Consider the following 14,193-nt stretch of genomic DNA (forward strand, 5'->3'; position numbering starts at 1 on the left):
TGGGTGGTAGAATAAAAAAATGTGAATTTTCAAGTGTTCATTTTAAGTTTATTTCAATAATATTACTTCTATTTCTATTACAATAAGAAATTAATTATCTAGAGTTTATACTTGCATAATCTTATGAAAATAAAAGGTGTTATAACATTAGGGCTCCTTGGCGTACCTTTGTAGTATGGCGAGCAACCAGAAACCTGAATGTTCACTTTTAAAGCAGATATTGGTCGAACAATAACCTGGTATATAGAAGCTGGACGATAACATCCTAACGATGCAGTCGTAAAAGTTTTACGCTTGCCCCCAAAGTATTTTAGCCTCTTAGCACGGGTTTTATTTTACAAACAACCATTTGTCTACACAAAATATTATACGTCTTATAGTAAACGATGTGGTCCTTTTAGAGGTCTTTCTAGACTAAATTGCAGGTTACATTTTATGATATTGGAATGAAAAACAAGCTGACAAAACACCCTGATGAAGTGATATCGCCTATATATAGCCTATTTACATCACGAGCATCATAGAATATATTGTATTTTTTTTTGTAACGTGCTTTTGAATCTTATAAGTTCACTGCCATGTCCCAACGGAACATATCCCGTAAAGAAAATTGTAATAAATTAAATTATATAAGTAATATATTTCTTTCATGTAGTTAGTGTAGTTAATGTTAGTGTTTCACGTTTTTAGCGTTTTTTTCCTTGCACCATCCGTCTTCTATAGACTTAGAAAAACAGATAAGACACAACTGAATTTAAAAAAAATCTTAGCGTTAGAATTAAATATTAGAGGTTCTTTTCTTATTTAAATTTGTAATAATGAACTTGACTGGATACATCCCATTAGTTCTATTAGATTGGATTAGTCACATGATTGGGTTGATATAGTCGATATGACTGATTGATTTTAATAATTAGTATGTCTAATATGTTGTTTCGTTTGTAGTCGTACAAAATCATAAACATGTGAACTTGTATAACTTTTGACTGAAAACAGTACCAGCAAAATTTTGTTAGTCATTCTGCGTAGTTGAATTTGCATTCCAAATGTAGTAGTTTAACTACAAAATGACTATGCAAAACTGCTTAAAAATAATGTTTTAAATAGAGATTATTATACGGGATGGTTTCTATTTATATAAGTTGTGTCAATGACTTTTATAGACAATGAAGGTGATTTAAAAATCGTTATTCCCTATAGCTCATAGCATATATTTGTCTAGTATTAGATTAGCAGTAGCACATGCTACTGGTAGGTAAATAACCTATAATATTAAAACTAGTTTGATATTATTCATAGCGATAGTTTAAATTAGTTATTGTACTTGAATTACTGTGAATAGTTCATGCACATTTTTATTATGCAAACCAATTTAAAAATAAAGTTAAATAACACAAAAGGAACTATGGACTGAATGAAAAATTATATTAAAAGTATTGTATTGTGATATTAATGAAATATTTTTTTATATTATAACGAGTTTTACTAATTCTTAAGAATTTAGCAGTGCAGCTCAAATATGAATTATTATTTTTTAAATGTAGTTCTAAATACAGTGAAGATGAAAAACTTTGGTATTAACTTGAAATTATGTGACAAATTGACGGTAACGGTGTTTCGGCGATTTAGCATATCACCTTACTTCCGATGATTATGGGTTCGATTTCTTGTACGATGCGTGAGTGGAATTGTTTGTATTGGTCTGGGTGTTTTCCTATTTATAGTGTATATATGTATGCTTAGCTTGAGAGAAGACGGAGCTGTGTGAATCGTCTAAGGTTATTATTATTACTGTTAACTTATTATTCCTGGGAACCTTAAATTATTGGTTGACCACTAACGAGTTTGAAGTTGGCAGTTTATGTAATAAAGTTAGGATTAGTTGTATTTGACTTAACAGATGAGGAAGCGTTTGTAAACAGTGAAATTCACGAAGATAAAGCGAGGTTGACTTTTACCCGTTTGTGTTAGGTTTGTCTGTTTGTGCACCAAAGCGAAAAGGACCATTTCTCTCGCAGTTTAAACGATACCTACTGGCTATTAATTTTGAGAGTAATTTCTTGGAAGCCTAAATTTATTGAGTTCACAGAATGATCTACAGTGCTGACTAATAGTTACGAATTGAATCGTTATATATCTTGAATGATCTTTATATAACATGTTTAAATCATATAACATATATTATACCTGTACCTCAGGTGATCATTTTTAGAAATTTGTATGAAGAATATTTGTTATCATAACGTAAAAATACATAAAAAATATATACTCGAGAGTGTAACAGAAGGCAAGCATGCATGGAAGACGCTTTATGTCGCCTGGCCATAGTGGTTGTAGCAGTTTAAGTTTTATAATCAGTGTCCCACAGTGGAAATTTAATTGGTTATTACTAATGATGACAATATAATAAAATATTTAAGTAATAACTAATGTAATTGAAAAAAATAATGAATTCAGATAAAAATACCTAAAAGTATTTTAAACAAATACGTTTGTGTATATATGTTGTAATAGTTTTTAAGTTAATGTGTTTAATAACATAAAAGGATCTGGATGAATAATTAAAATAAATACAGTATATATCGTAACTACCTACTTACTTCGAGTTAGTATATTTGAATGGTACAAGCATTCTAGTTAGTATTTACTATTACTCTATCTACTTGGTAGAGTAATAGTAGTAGATTATCATATTTTTTAAGCGTAAAAGATATCGTTTCTATGTTACCTGGTGTTTCCATCTGGCAGTGTGGTTGTTTCTGTGGTGAAATATATGAGGTTGGGGCTGCTGATCACAGAGCTACCTGCCCAGATAGCCGCTGCAATACCTAGTGTTGCTCGCTTGCCGAGACGTGGTCGCAGTGGACTCATTATAGCCACATACCTGCCAAAAAAATATTAGTGATATACTAAAAATCTCCAATTGTTATAAGGACAGACGATCGGCGAAACAGAGATGGACTATGTTAAAAATGATTTGATACGTCAATAAGATGACTGCGAACTTGGATGAATCGAAAAAAAAAACTATAATATGCCGACCTCAAACAATATGGGATAAGGAATAGCAGAAGATGATGAGTAAAAATGTACTTTCGTATGTTGTTATGTACTTTCTACCATTATACCTCTCGCCATAGACATGGAATTCACATTCACACCCTGAAAATTACGTGAATGACGAGTACCTGAAAATGACGAGTTCCTCCCACGTATATCAGATTATGGAATAAATTTCCTTCTGAGGTGTTTAGGTACTAGGTTCTTACATAGGACAGGGATCGGGGAGGGTATGTTATAGTTTGTTTATGGATATTTTCATGATCGGAGAGCAAATGTAAAAAATATTAGTTCATACTAATTTTTTTTTACTTGTGGCCTGATTTGAACTTTCGGGTGTTAAGTTTAAATAATAGTTCTAATAGGTAACCACTAGGTCACAATTCTTTCAATTACGAATTCAGGGGCTTCTTCTTTTAAAGTGGATAAAAATAATGTTGACGTAGGTAAGCGAATCTATTTATAATCTTATATGAAAAGGGTTCAATTTCGACTCAACCCCAAGAACAGATAATGCACTCTTATACAAAGTTTTATTGGAAAAATTCCTAGTAATTTATTGGTAAAAAGATGTATAGGTACCTAAGAATAGAATAGGGTTGGAGATCTAATAATTCCGTGCCATATTATTAAAGGAAGAAATACCAACTTACATTTTTTAGGGACAATAATAAATATGTATTTCTAACAGCGCTAACAACAGTATATCTAGCGATGGTCAGTCCAGTGAAATATTATACGTATGAGATTTAAGTCCTTGTAGTTAGCCATTCTTTCCAAATTTAACAGTAATTATGATATGTAATCGAGTCAGTTACTTTTATATATTCCTTTATTGATGGCCTCAGTGGTCTTGCGGTTTAGCACACCGTCTTATTTCCTATGGTCGCGGGTTCGATTCCTTGTACGTCACAAACTTTTGTCTTCATGAGTACGACTATTTGTATTTACGGAAAAAATGGTAGGTAATTAATTTTAATATATCAAGCAAATAGCTTGCCTGATGGTAAATGATTGTATTTAAGGACACATATAACATAACGTCACGTGCCATTTACGGACTCCTGAAAAAAACCTTTTCCTTATACTCATTTTTATGAGAAAATATCCCTGTTACCTTTGATTATAGTAGAGTATTAATGTTTTTCACTCTCAGACCAAGTAATAAACTGAGTTATTATCATTTCAGGCTTCGCAGTACACTCGTTATGTGTATTTCTAAGTTATTTTAAAAATGAATGTAGTTTTCAATTCTGATATTATTTTTAAATTGTATATTACGCGATACTGTCACAATATCAGAAACGATTTTGATGATCCTTGCATATTTTAATTTTAGTTTTCATGTTTATTTTTGCTATTTCGGTCAATTTTAAATTCAAAAGTCGTTTATTCTTTTAGCACGTTTGTAGTCAGTTACGCAAATCAGTTTTATTTTATTAATTTTTTTTCCGATTTTTCATTGTGGTGAAAAATATTTGTTTTTAGAGCACAGATTTCATAACATATAGTTTATGTTATATAAATAAATGAGATATTTGTATATAAGTATTTATATTTCAATCGTCGATTATCTAATATTAAGAGTAAAATTCATCGACTAAATTTAGAAACATCATTAATTCCAATAATTTTATTTTTCTATTTTGGTTAAAAGGTGATATTTGGCAGTGAAATTACAGGGTATGCAGGCACGACATCTTAGGGTCTTCAGAATGTATGATGGGTACGAAAGGTGTCACATGATGAAGACCGTGATGCTCTTCATGTATATACCCATATAGGTCACGGTTGGCTTTTATCATCTTCTTCTTCTTTATGTGCCATCTTCTACTGGCGGTTGGCAAACATAATGGTGATCCTAACTTTACCCACCGCTGTTCTGAACAGGGATCTGGTGGTAATGAACCACCGTCTTAAGTTCTTTAGCCATGACGTGCGGGGCATGCTCGGTCTTCGTCGGCCCTGGATTTTTGCTTGGATTATTAATGACTAATTTTACCATCATGCTCACCTGATGGCAAAATTAGTCATTAATAATTCAATCAGGCTGTTTGTTATTTCACATAAAAAATATACAAGTGGATTGTTTACTGCCACAGTGAGTCAGTGTACAATGGTAGTAAACATTGGACCAATAAAAACAAAAGCTTGTAAATACTCCAATTGTATCGCAGATGCCACAAAAGAAACTGAAACTTTTTTTATTAAATACACAATTTTTTTATATAATAACACAATATAAAATGGTATTTCAATGTAGTTATAAATGCAACGCAATATGTATAATAAAAATTATACACTATTTTATTTATTTTCAATGTTATTTTGCCTTATACCTTTTGATAATTTAATATACTATGTGCTGTTTGCACATCATATTGTCCATCTAATGGTGAAGAGATAGTGTAAGTATCTAAGGGGTATCATGTCCAGTACTTATATTACAGTCTGTGTTTAGTTTTGAACTAGATGGCGCCACGATTCGTCAGTGGGTTACAATTTTTCTTTATTACTCTTGAAAAATAATATAAAAAACAAATGAAGTAAAACGTACTAAGGTTGGTTAATGAATTAAAGTATATATTATTAATATAGTGTTAATAAGATAAAAACTATAAGAAGTAAGAAAAAAATGGCGATAATATATAGGTACATATGCAGGGGTGGATCGTGAATTTGTGGATCCCTTGGCTAAAACTTAGAGCCTACCCAATTATATTACTCAACTAAAAAAATATACAGACCAGAAAGAAGCGACAGTGAATTCCCCATTCCGTTCCATAGACGCGCACACCCATGGGTTGATTAATCTCAGGTTATCAACCTTATGTTAGATTTTTTAATATTATAGATTTTTTAATTTAAATATCGCCTATTATTTTCAGTGGGGTCTGAGGGCCCTTTGTATCCACGGGGCCCAGGGCTGCAGACCATAAAGCTCATAGGTAGATCCGCCCCTGTACATATGTATGTGTTTTTTATATACATACTCATTTGAAGCGATGACCACTGTACCGTAATAGTAGGCATGAAGGCATTTTCGAATAAAGGTTGTAACAGTATATTAAATTTAAGATGAATATCAACCTTTGTATCGCAACGATTGTTAATGTTAAGATACTGGAATATTCAATAAATAGTAATAACTCTTTATTGAGTACAAAGAAAAAAAAAAGATATTATTGCAATCTCTTACAGAAGGTACAGGTAAATAAATATCGAATAATAATTATATGTAATTATAAGAAAACCGCAGTCAGCATCATTATAAACGTATCGTATAGAAATCCCATTGTCGGTATTTCATTTTTAGTTTAGAGAATTATTGTTTTACAAATTTTTGAATTATTATTCTTTTAATTACGCGTAACTACTACGTTAGGTACCAAGTTTTTATGTAACTGATACAAACTACTACCACTGAAATTATTACGATGATTTTTTGGAAAAATGTTACTTTAAAAGAATATTTATCTTTATACTAGCTGTGCCCACATGAAATTTATAGCCTATGTGTTATTTTGAAGTAAAAGCTATATTACTCTAAAGTTTCTTCAAAATCCGTTCTATAGTTTTGCGTGCAAGAGTAACAAACATCCGTCTGTTCTTCCATACTTACAAACTTTCGCGTTTATAATATTAATAAGATATAATCATAAAGATTGTGATTGGTGCAAAAAGTATAGACCTACATCATTTTATTTTTTTAAGTTAATAAAATTATATTCAAAAACTCAACACATAGGATTGCAAAATGCAAATAATATAAATTGTTTATGTAGTAGTAAATGTAGAGGCGGTCGGGTATTTATTTCTGTTTGTAAATTTAGATGGGTAGAATTACGATACCCCAATTTGTTATTTAGATAATCTTTCCCAAAATATACAACTATGTGTATAGAAGAGTGATGTTGCCACATTCATCTGCGCCGAGCTGAAACCGCTGAAGCTATAAACGGGAATATTGGCGAAAAATTTTATTTTACGATGTAGATGCCCGTTGGAAGGATTTTTGCTCCAAAAAGGATAAAATAGGGGTTAAATGTGTATGCTGATGTTATATTAAACGTTGACTATATAAATTATTACTTATGTTAATAAAGCTGAAAGTCTGTATGATATTTATTATATTTATCTCCTTATGACTTTATAGAAGTTAATATTAATGAATTAATGGTATCGCTGTGGTTTTATTCACGTCAATCTATATAAAGTATATCCTATTTATTAACACTATGCTTTAGATATCTTACAAATTTCATTGAGATCCTTTCTGTGATTTAAATCTGATTATGTTACAAACATGGAAAACATCTATACATTTTTATATAGTTATGTTATAAATATTAACTACACACATGTAATATTACTTATACACATTTTCTACCGCCGATATCACGGCGATTCTTTTGAAGAATTGTTCGAATTAATACTAGCTGCTGAATTTCACCATCGCACTAGCATAAAATAACTTCCTGATCGACTGGATAAATGGCGGTTCTCCACCGTGCGTTTCTCCAGAAAATACGATAGTGAAACCTTTAAGAAAAGAGCTTATTCATTCTTAAAAGGCCGGCAATGCACTTGCAATTCCCCTGATGTTGTGGGTACTCAAGGGCGGCGGTAATCACTTTCCATCTGGTGAGCGGCAAGCTCGTTTGTTCTCTATGCTATAAAAATATATTTACCTACGCGATATCTTTACCAACTTTTAATTGGTTGTTTTTACGGTAAACTTATATTAATATTTGCTTCAGCTACGTAATTTAAATACTAATTTGATTAACACTGGATTATTTATTTGTTGAACGAAATATATACACTTGTAAACTCACCTGTCTATACTTATAGCCATGAGAGTGAACACTGATGCCGATATGCTAAGCACAGCTATAAATTGACAGAACTTGCAGTAGAAGTGTCCAAACGGCCAATCCGAATAGAGCATGTACGTGAAATTAAACGTCACGTTTAGGGTTGACACCATTGCGTCTGCCACGGACAGGTTGACTGTGGACAAAACAAAAGAAATATGTAAAATAGACTTAAAAGCCTATAAAATAAGTTACTTTTTACTTTTATGGAATTGAAATGTTAATTACCTAAGATAAGGTTCACCTGAGTAAGAGGCAACCTTAGCATATATACCATTAATGCGTTATCATTCTGAAGAACTTAAGATGTCCTGCCTCCGTACCCCGTAATATCACTACTTTATCTCAACCATTTTCAGTACTCGGTTATTCATCTATTTATGAATTTACTATTCATCTATTTATGTTAACATAGCTTAACATAGCATATGGCGGTACATATTCATATAAAATTCCTAAAAAAATATTTCTGTATAACATTTATTTACGAGTTACTTTTTTTACGCAATTTTCTTACTCATTCTTCGTGTGATAAGTCTGTGTTTCGATCGTGCTATTTAATCATCATACAAATCAAGAAACACATCTTATAAATCAAGCTGCTTGGCGGCTGAAATATGTGAGAAAGAGGGTTATTAGAGTAGACGCAGACGACTTTATACAATGCATATCTCTGGTCTTAATATGAAATTATACTATACATTGCTTTTATTATTTATTAAGTAGTCTAACATTTATTAAGTAGTACCCACTTTTTAAGTTTTTATACTTATGTGGTATGCATATGTTTTTACTTTATTAATTTATTACTTTATTTAATGTACCTATAGAAATAAATAAAAATGAAGTGTCTGGAATTTCAAATTAACAGCTTTTTAGAATAAACAAATGAGTCGTTTCATTATAAAAAGACACGAAGGCCTCGCCGGTCTATCGGTTTTGCACCTCGCCTCTCTTCCGATGGTCGTATGTTCATTTCCTCGTACGGTACAAACATTTGTGTTCATAAGTATGATTGTCAGTAAGTATATATATAATATGTATTTAAAAAACGTCTTTAAGTATTTCTATCAGTTGTCTATTACCCATAATACAAACTTTGCTTATAACGATCATAATTTGTACCCATATTATGATCATTACTATTTTTTTTAATCATGAGATTAAAGTATTAGGTGCAAAACCTAAAATAAAATGATTTATTTTAGGTTTTGCACCTAATACTTTCAATATTAGTATTCTGTGGTTTGTTGAGCGTGTTTAATATAGCAGTAGACAGAGTTCGTGACTCATCACGGTCCATTGGGAAGTGACAAAGTTTTAATTCCAATTATTCGCGTGACGTCACTTTTCATTCAAAGTTTCAAAGGTTTTTGTAACGACGGAACAAATGAAAGTTCGGGCCAGAGCATCATTCTAGCGGTTGTTTGGAGACCTATGTTAGACTTGCCAAATTTCTTATAATAGACTAATATTATAAATGGAAGATTTTCCTGTCTTATTTATTTATATTAATTATTTATTATAATTATAAAAAACTATACAACTAACAGGTTTATGCAGCATACAATTAATTCTAATTTAATATTGTAACGGTTCGAACCTTTTTATAGAAGTTTAAGAATTATTTCTTTCTTCTTTTCTTTTTCTTCTTTCTTCTTAAAAGCTTACTCCATAGGTGGAATATACCCACTCGTAGTTATACATTATACTTTTGTACTTATTGAAGTGTAAATACAATTTGACAAGTTAAAATAATAGTGATCATCAAACTCTCTAGACATTCTAAATATTGGTCATTTAGGCGTATATTAGATCACTTTATCAGACACTAGGAATTTTTTTATAGTTGAATAAATAGCACGTGCTGTGATTGACTTTAGATCATTTTTCACAGTACGTCAAGCATTCTATTAATATTTTTATATATCAGAACACAAATTTGTCATATTACATGAGACCTAAACAATGTTAAGAATTTATTTGCTGTTCAAACTATAATTTATATATATGTATTATATTTTTTTATAAATATTTTTAGGTTGTTGTTTAAATATCAATAAATATGACATTCAATGTTTATAAAATTTTTGGGGGGTGGGGGGGGTAGTAAAATAAAATAGGGAATAGCTATAGATAAGTTATTACACGCCAAAATTACTGAACCGATTTAAATTGAAATTTGGGCCCATAACCTTAAATTTTTTAACATCTTTTTCATCTGGATTTCAATTTCTATAGCGATACTTTTCATTATAATAAATTCTAAAGTGTAAGTTTATAGTGTAGTTAGTTGCTTTTTGCTTATTCGCAGAGTATGAGCTAACCGCTACACCACCCATGCTTTATATTTGTCACATTATCATAACTGGGTTATATTTCTGAATCTCCTCGTGATTGAGAGCTAATACAGACCGTATTAGCTCTCAATCAGATGAGATTCAGAAATCTATAGTTCTTATAGTTCATAGATCTTATAGTTTGGCAGAACACTAGTTTCCCCTATTTACGAACGGCTGACCCGAAATATAAGATTTCCTTTTATTCTACATAGGTGGCAAACAAGCATAGGGCCCATCTGATGATAAACGGTTATCGTAGCCTATAGATGCCTGAAACACCAGGGGTGACACGTGCGCGTTGCAGACCCTTAAGAAACCTTAGTATATCCTTCTAGAAAAACTCCATGCTGTAGGTTTCCGGGAAAACCTCGGCAGGTAGTTAATTTCACAAACTAAATGGAGGTAGCTCCTCTGAAATTGATACAAACCTAGAAAATAATTGGTGACACTTCGCATCCTCTTGTTAGCTAGAACTATCCATATGACGACTAGGTTTCCCACGGTGGCCACCACCACCATGGCTGCGAACAGCACCGTCCATAGCACCTGGCGCCACCACGGCAAAATGAATGACTGGTATGACTGCGAAAGAAAAGTTCCTGTTAGAAAGTAGAAACAGATCTTTATATTTTGCTCTATCTTAATACACAATCAACAATTATGTCTTATATTTATTTATATACAATTCTCGTGTCAAAATGCTAGTTACCATATTCCACCGAAACGTCTTGGTATCATTTTTATGAAATTTTATATGCATATTCAGTACGTCTCAGAATCGGTTACTATCTATTTTTCATACCCCTATATGATAAGGATTGTCCAGCCTAAAATTTTATTTTATCATGTGGACTTTTTTTTATTTTTTTTTATAATGTGACCTATTTTTAATAGCGATTTTACAACATTTGCGAGGTTAGTTTGTACACTATAAATGTAAATTTTAGAGTTAATTTAAATATACTCATTTCTTCATATATCTTACTTAAAGTTAAATATGATTTCTCACCTCAGTGCCATTTTGTGTGTCGTTGATGTACACTTTGTTGATTTCGTCATAAAAGGTGACGTAAACGTTGTGCAGATCGGTGAAGTACGGCGTAGACCTGTTGGACACCGCGGTCGGGGTGATCTCGTCCAGCATCGTAGCATGAGGTTACACCTGAGAACAATACAAACTATCTTCACATGTTGTTTGTACATCGTCGGCTCGCAGACTGCAGTTCGCAAGCAATGGCGCGGTTCGAGGGGAATGCGAATAACACCGAACCGGCCGCCCATATTCACCACCGAGAACGACTCGTGCGATCATTATTATATTTAATTCGTTCTATGTATTACACAATACATATTCGAATTATACAAAGTTGTAGTCCATATATAAGTATTTCATTAAAAGCTTAGGACCCTACAAAGACTAAGTCTCTACGCTTAGACTAATTAATGGATAATGGAGTTTTCGGCAATAGCTATCTATTGCCGAAAACTACGATTCAAGAGGAAGGTATATATGCAACTGGTAGGATTTACTTATAGTTGAGATTCATAAACAAGATTTTTAAAGTAGAATATGCGAATGACGACTACATTCGTCTAGTAGATTAATAAAAAAATCACAATTTCATTTTAAAAATTCCTTAGCTACCTTTTCATTATTTTAGACATTATTATAGCCTTAGGCTATATATGAATATTGCTAAACTTGGATGAAGTTGAGAGTAGGCTGATGTTATATTTTTAATAAGTTTGATGATAATTGTTTTAGTCCGAAATAAAAAGGTCATATTGTTAGGTATACCTTAAAAATAAGTTTTAAATTAGGTATGCATCGAAAAGTAGAAATAATACAGTTGATTTATCACGACTATCAAGTAGTTTTTCCAGTAGTAGTAGTGACAGTGTATATAGAAAAAGACTAAAAAACCGGGCAGGATAGTCTGCTCGTAATAATTACATTCACCAGCATCTCCATTTGATCGTTGAACACCGTTGAAATATCAGGAGCTGTTTACTAAATATTATCATGGTAAATAACTTGTAAATATACTATATACCATCGTATTGGTTTCCAGGAGTAAGCCAGGTATTTTGGCTTCTGTGTTACAGTTCTATAATATATATACAGTTTTATCTCATAATAACGTGATAGCGCACGTTCGATTGTCGGATTTTTGTAGAATATAACCACAATTATTATACGCGGCGCGTGTAATATCATATGTATATAACCAAGTACCTAAAGCCTACGTGTTGTCAACATGACGTGATGTCAATACAATATTTGCTTTTACTTCTAACGTAATCGATAGGTATATTTTTAACGTTCGTAAAAATATTGAGACCTAGATAAATCGTGAAATAAGGAGTACTTTTTTCTATTGTGAATGCTAAATGTCAAGAATCTTGAATAAGTTGTTACTGAATAGAAAAGCTACAACGCCAAAAGCACCACTCATGTCCCATAAGGTATCCTAAAGGTATTCCTTTGAAGCTAGGTATAAAATCTTAACAACTTAGTGTTGAAAACAATGTTATTTTTACATGGATTAAAAAAGATTTTTGGCGAGGTTGACTGTATCTGTAAAGTTATCAACGTGGATACTTCTGTCTCACTTATTATTCGTCAAGCAGCTGGTTTTGTAAAATATTTTACGGTTGACGGGTGAGACGAAGCAGTGAAACTATAGGATATCGTAGTCCTCTGGCAATGACAGTGTATATAGAGACAGGATATCGTAGTCCTCTGGCCATGACAGTATATATCAGGATATGGCCATGACAGTATATATAGACAAGATAGTGCTGGCAGTGTATATCACATGTCTATAGTATATGATACGTAGTGGCAATGACAGTATATAAAACTGGCATCACATGTTATGTAATTCTTTTTGTAAGACTAGATAATTTTTTTACTTGAACATTGTTTTCTTTACAATTCTTCTTACATTACAAAATAATCATGAGAACATTCTATGTTCATTCACTCTCGCAGAGTAACAGCATTTTTCCATGAGCCATTCATGTAGTTCTGATTTAAACCTATTTAATGGCATCTCTCTAATTACCTGTGGTATTTATTAAATATTTGTGTGGACTTAATAATATAATATAATCTAATCAAATCATATTTAAAAGTGACATGTATTTTAGGACATGTAGATGGAAATACGATTTTCAGTACATTGTCTACTTAGTTTCATTGACTAAAATTGAATAATAATAATATAATCTTCTAATAATTTCCTTAAAATAATATATAAATACATTTTTATGACAATATTTAAATACTGTAGTCAATATGTATCTAAGAAAATAATAATACTTGTTTTTAGAAATAGTAAAATTCTTGAACCCGACCCTTCTACTCGAAGTACATACATATGTTCTCATATACTCATTTCCTTTCTATTTTCGATAATATTCTTTTTACACAACGATGAAAACTATCTAGTACGTAGTACTGTATTTATCCTTTAATGTGAATACGAGATTACGATACCCTTTTTAGTAATATTAATGACATATGGTACCTCCCTACTTACTCCTTGCTTACTTTATCTGGCCGCTGGCCGATAAGCACAATTTCTGTGTATGGTTTCGTTCCCGGAAATCGAAATTTTATTAGAATATTTACAAAAAGTTTTGTTTTTAAATTTTAGGTCTACTTTCTGTAAAAACTAAATGTATATTATATATATATATATATATATATTTATAATCTTTATCAGCCCTTGAGATACAGTAAAATATATTGTCAATAAAAGTTTCATTAAGATCTGTTTATTTGTTTACTCGTCGTTTAGTCGTGAAAATGTAACATATGTGCAGACAAACTATCAAAATTATAATATTAGTATGGAAAAAAGGTACATTCGGAGATTTATAAAAAATATTATTGTTTACTACTTCTC

General features: G+C 31.5%; 1 protein-coding gene across 1 annotated transcript in view; it reads right to left on the reverse strand.

The window, feature by feature from the left end:
- Positions 1-14,193, reverse strand: part of LOC131850449 (tachykinin-like peptides receptor 99D) — a 138,694-nt gene that overhangs the window by 17,695 nt on the left and 106,806 nt on the right. The window contains exons 2-5 of the mRNA XM_059200668.1: positions 11,289-11,441; positions 10,708-10,861; positions 7,899-8,073; positions 2,729-2,884 (exon numbers count right to left, since the gene is read on the reverse strand). Of these exons, the coding sequence (XP_059056651.1) occupies positions 2,729-2,884; positions 7,899-8,073; positions 10,708-10,861; positions 11,289-11,423 (620 nt within the window). The 5' untranslated portion in view covers positions 11,424-11,441. The remainder of the gene's footprint in view (positions 1-2,728; positions 2,885-7,898; positions 8,074-10,707; positions 10,862-11,288; positions 11,442-14,193) is intronic.

The sequence above is a fragment of the Achroia grisella genome, unplaced genomic scaffold (genome assembly GCF_030625045.1).
Source record: "Achroia grisella isolate CSIRO2021 unplaced genomic scaffold, CSIRO_AGI_Agris_v1 utg770, whole genome shotgun sequence".
Classification (NCBI taxonomy): Eukaryota; Metazoa; Arthropoda; class Insecta; order Lepidoptera; family Pyralidae; genus Achroia; species Achroia grisella.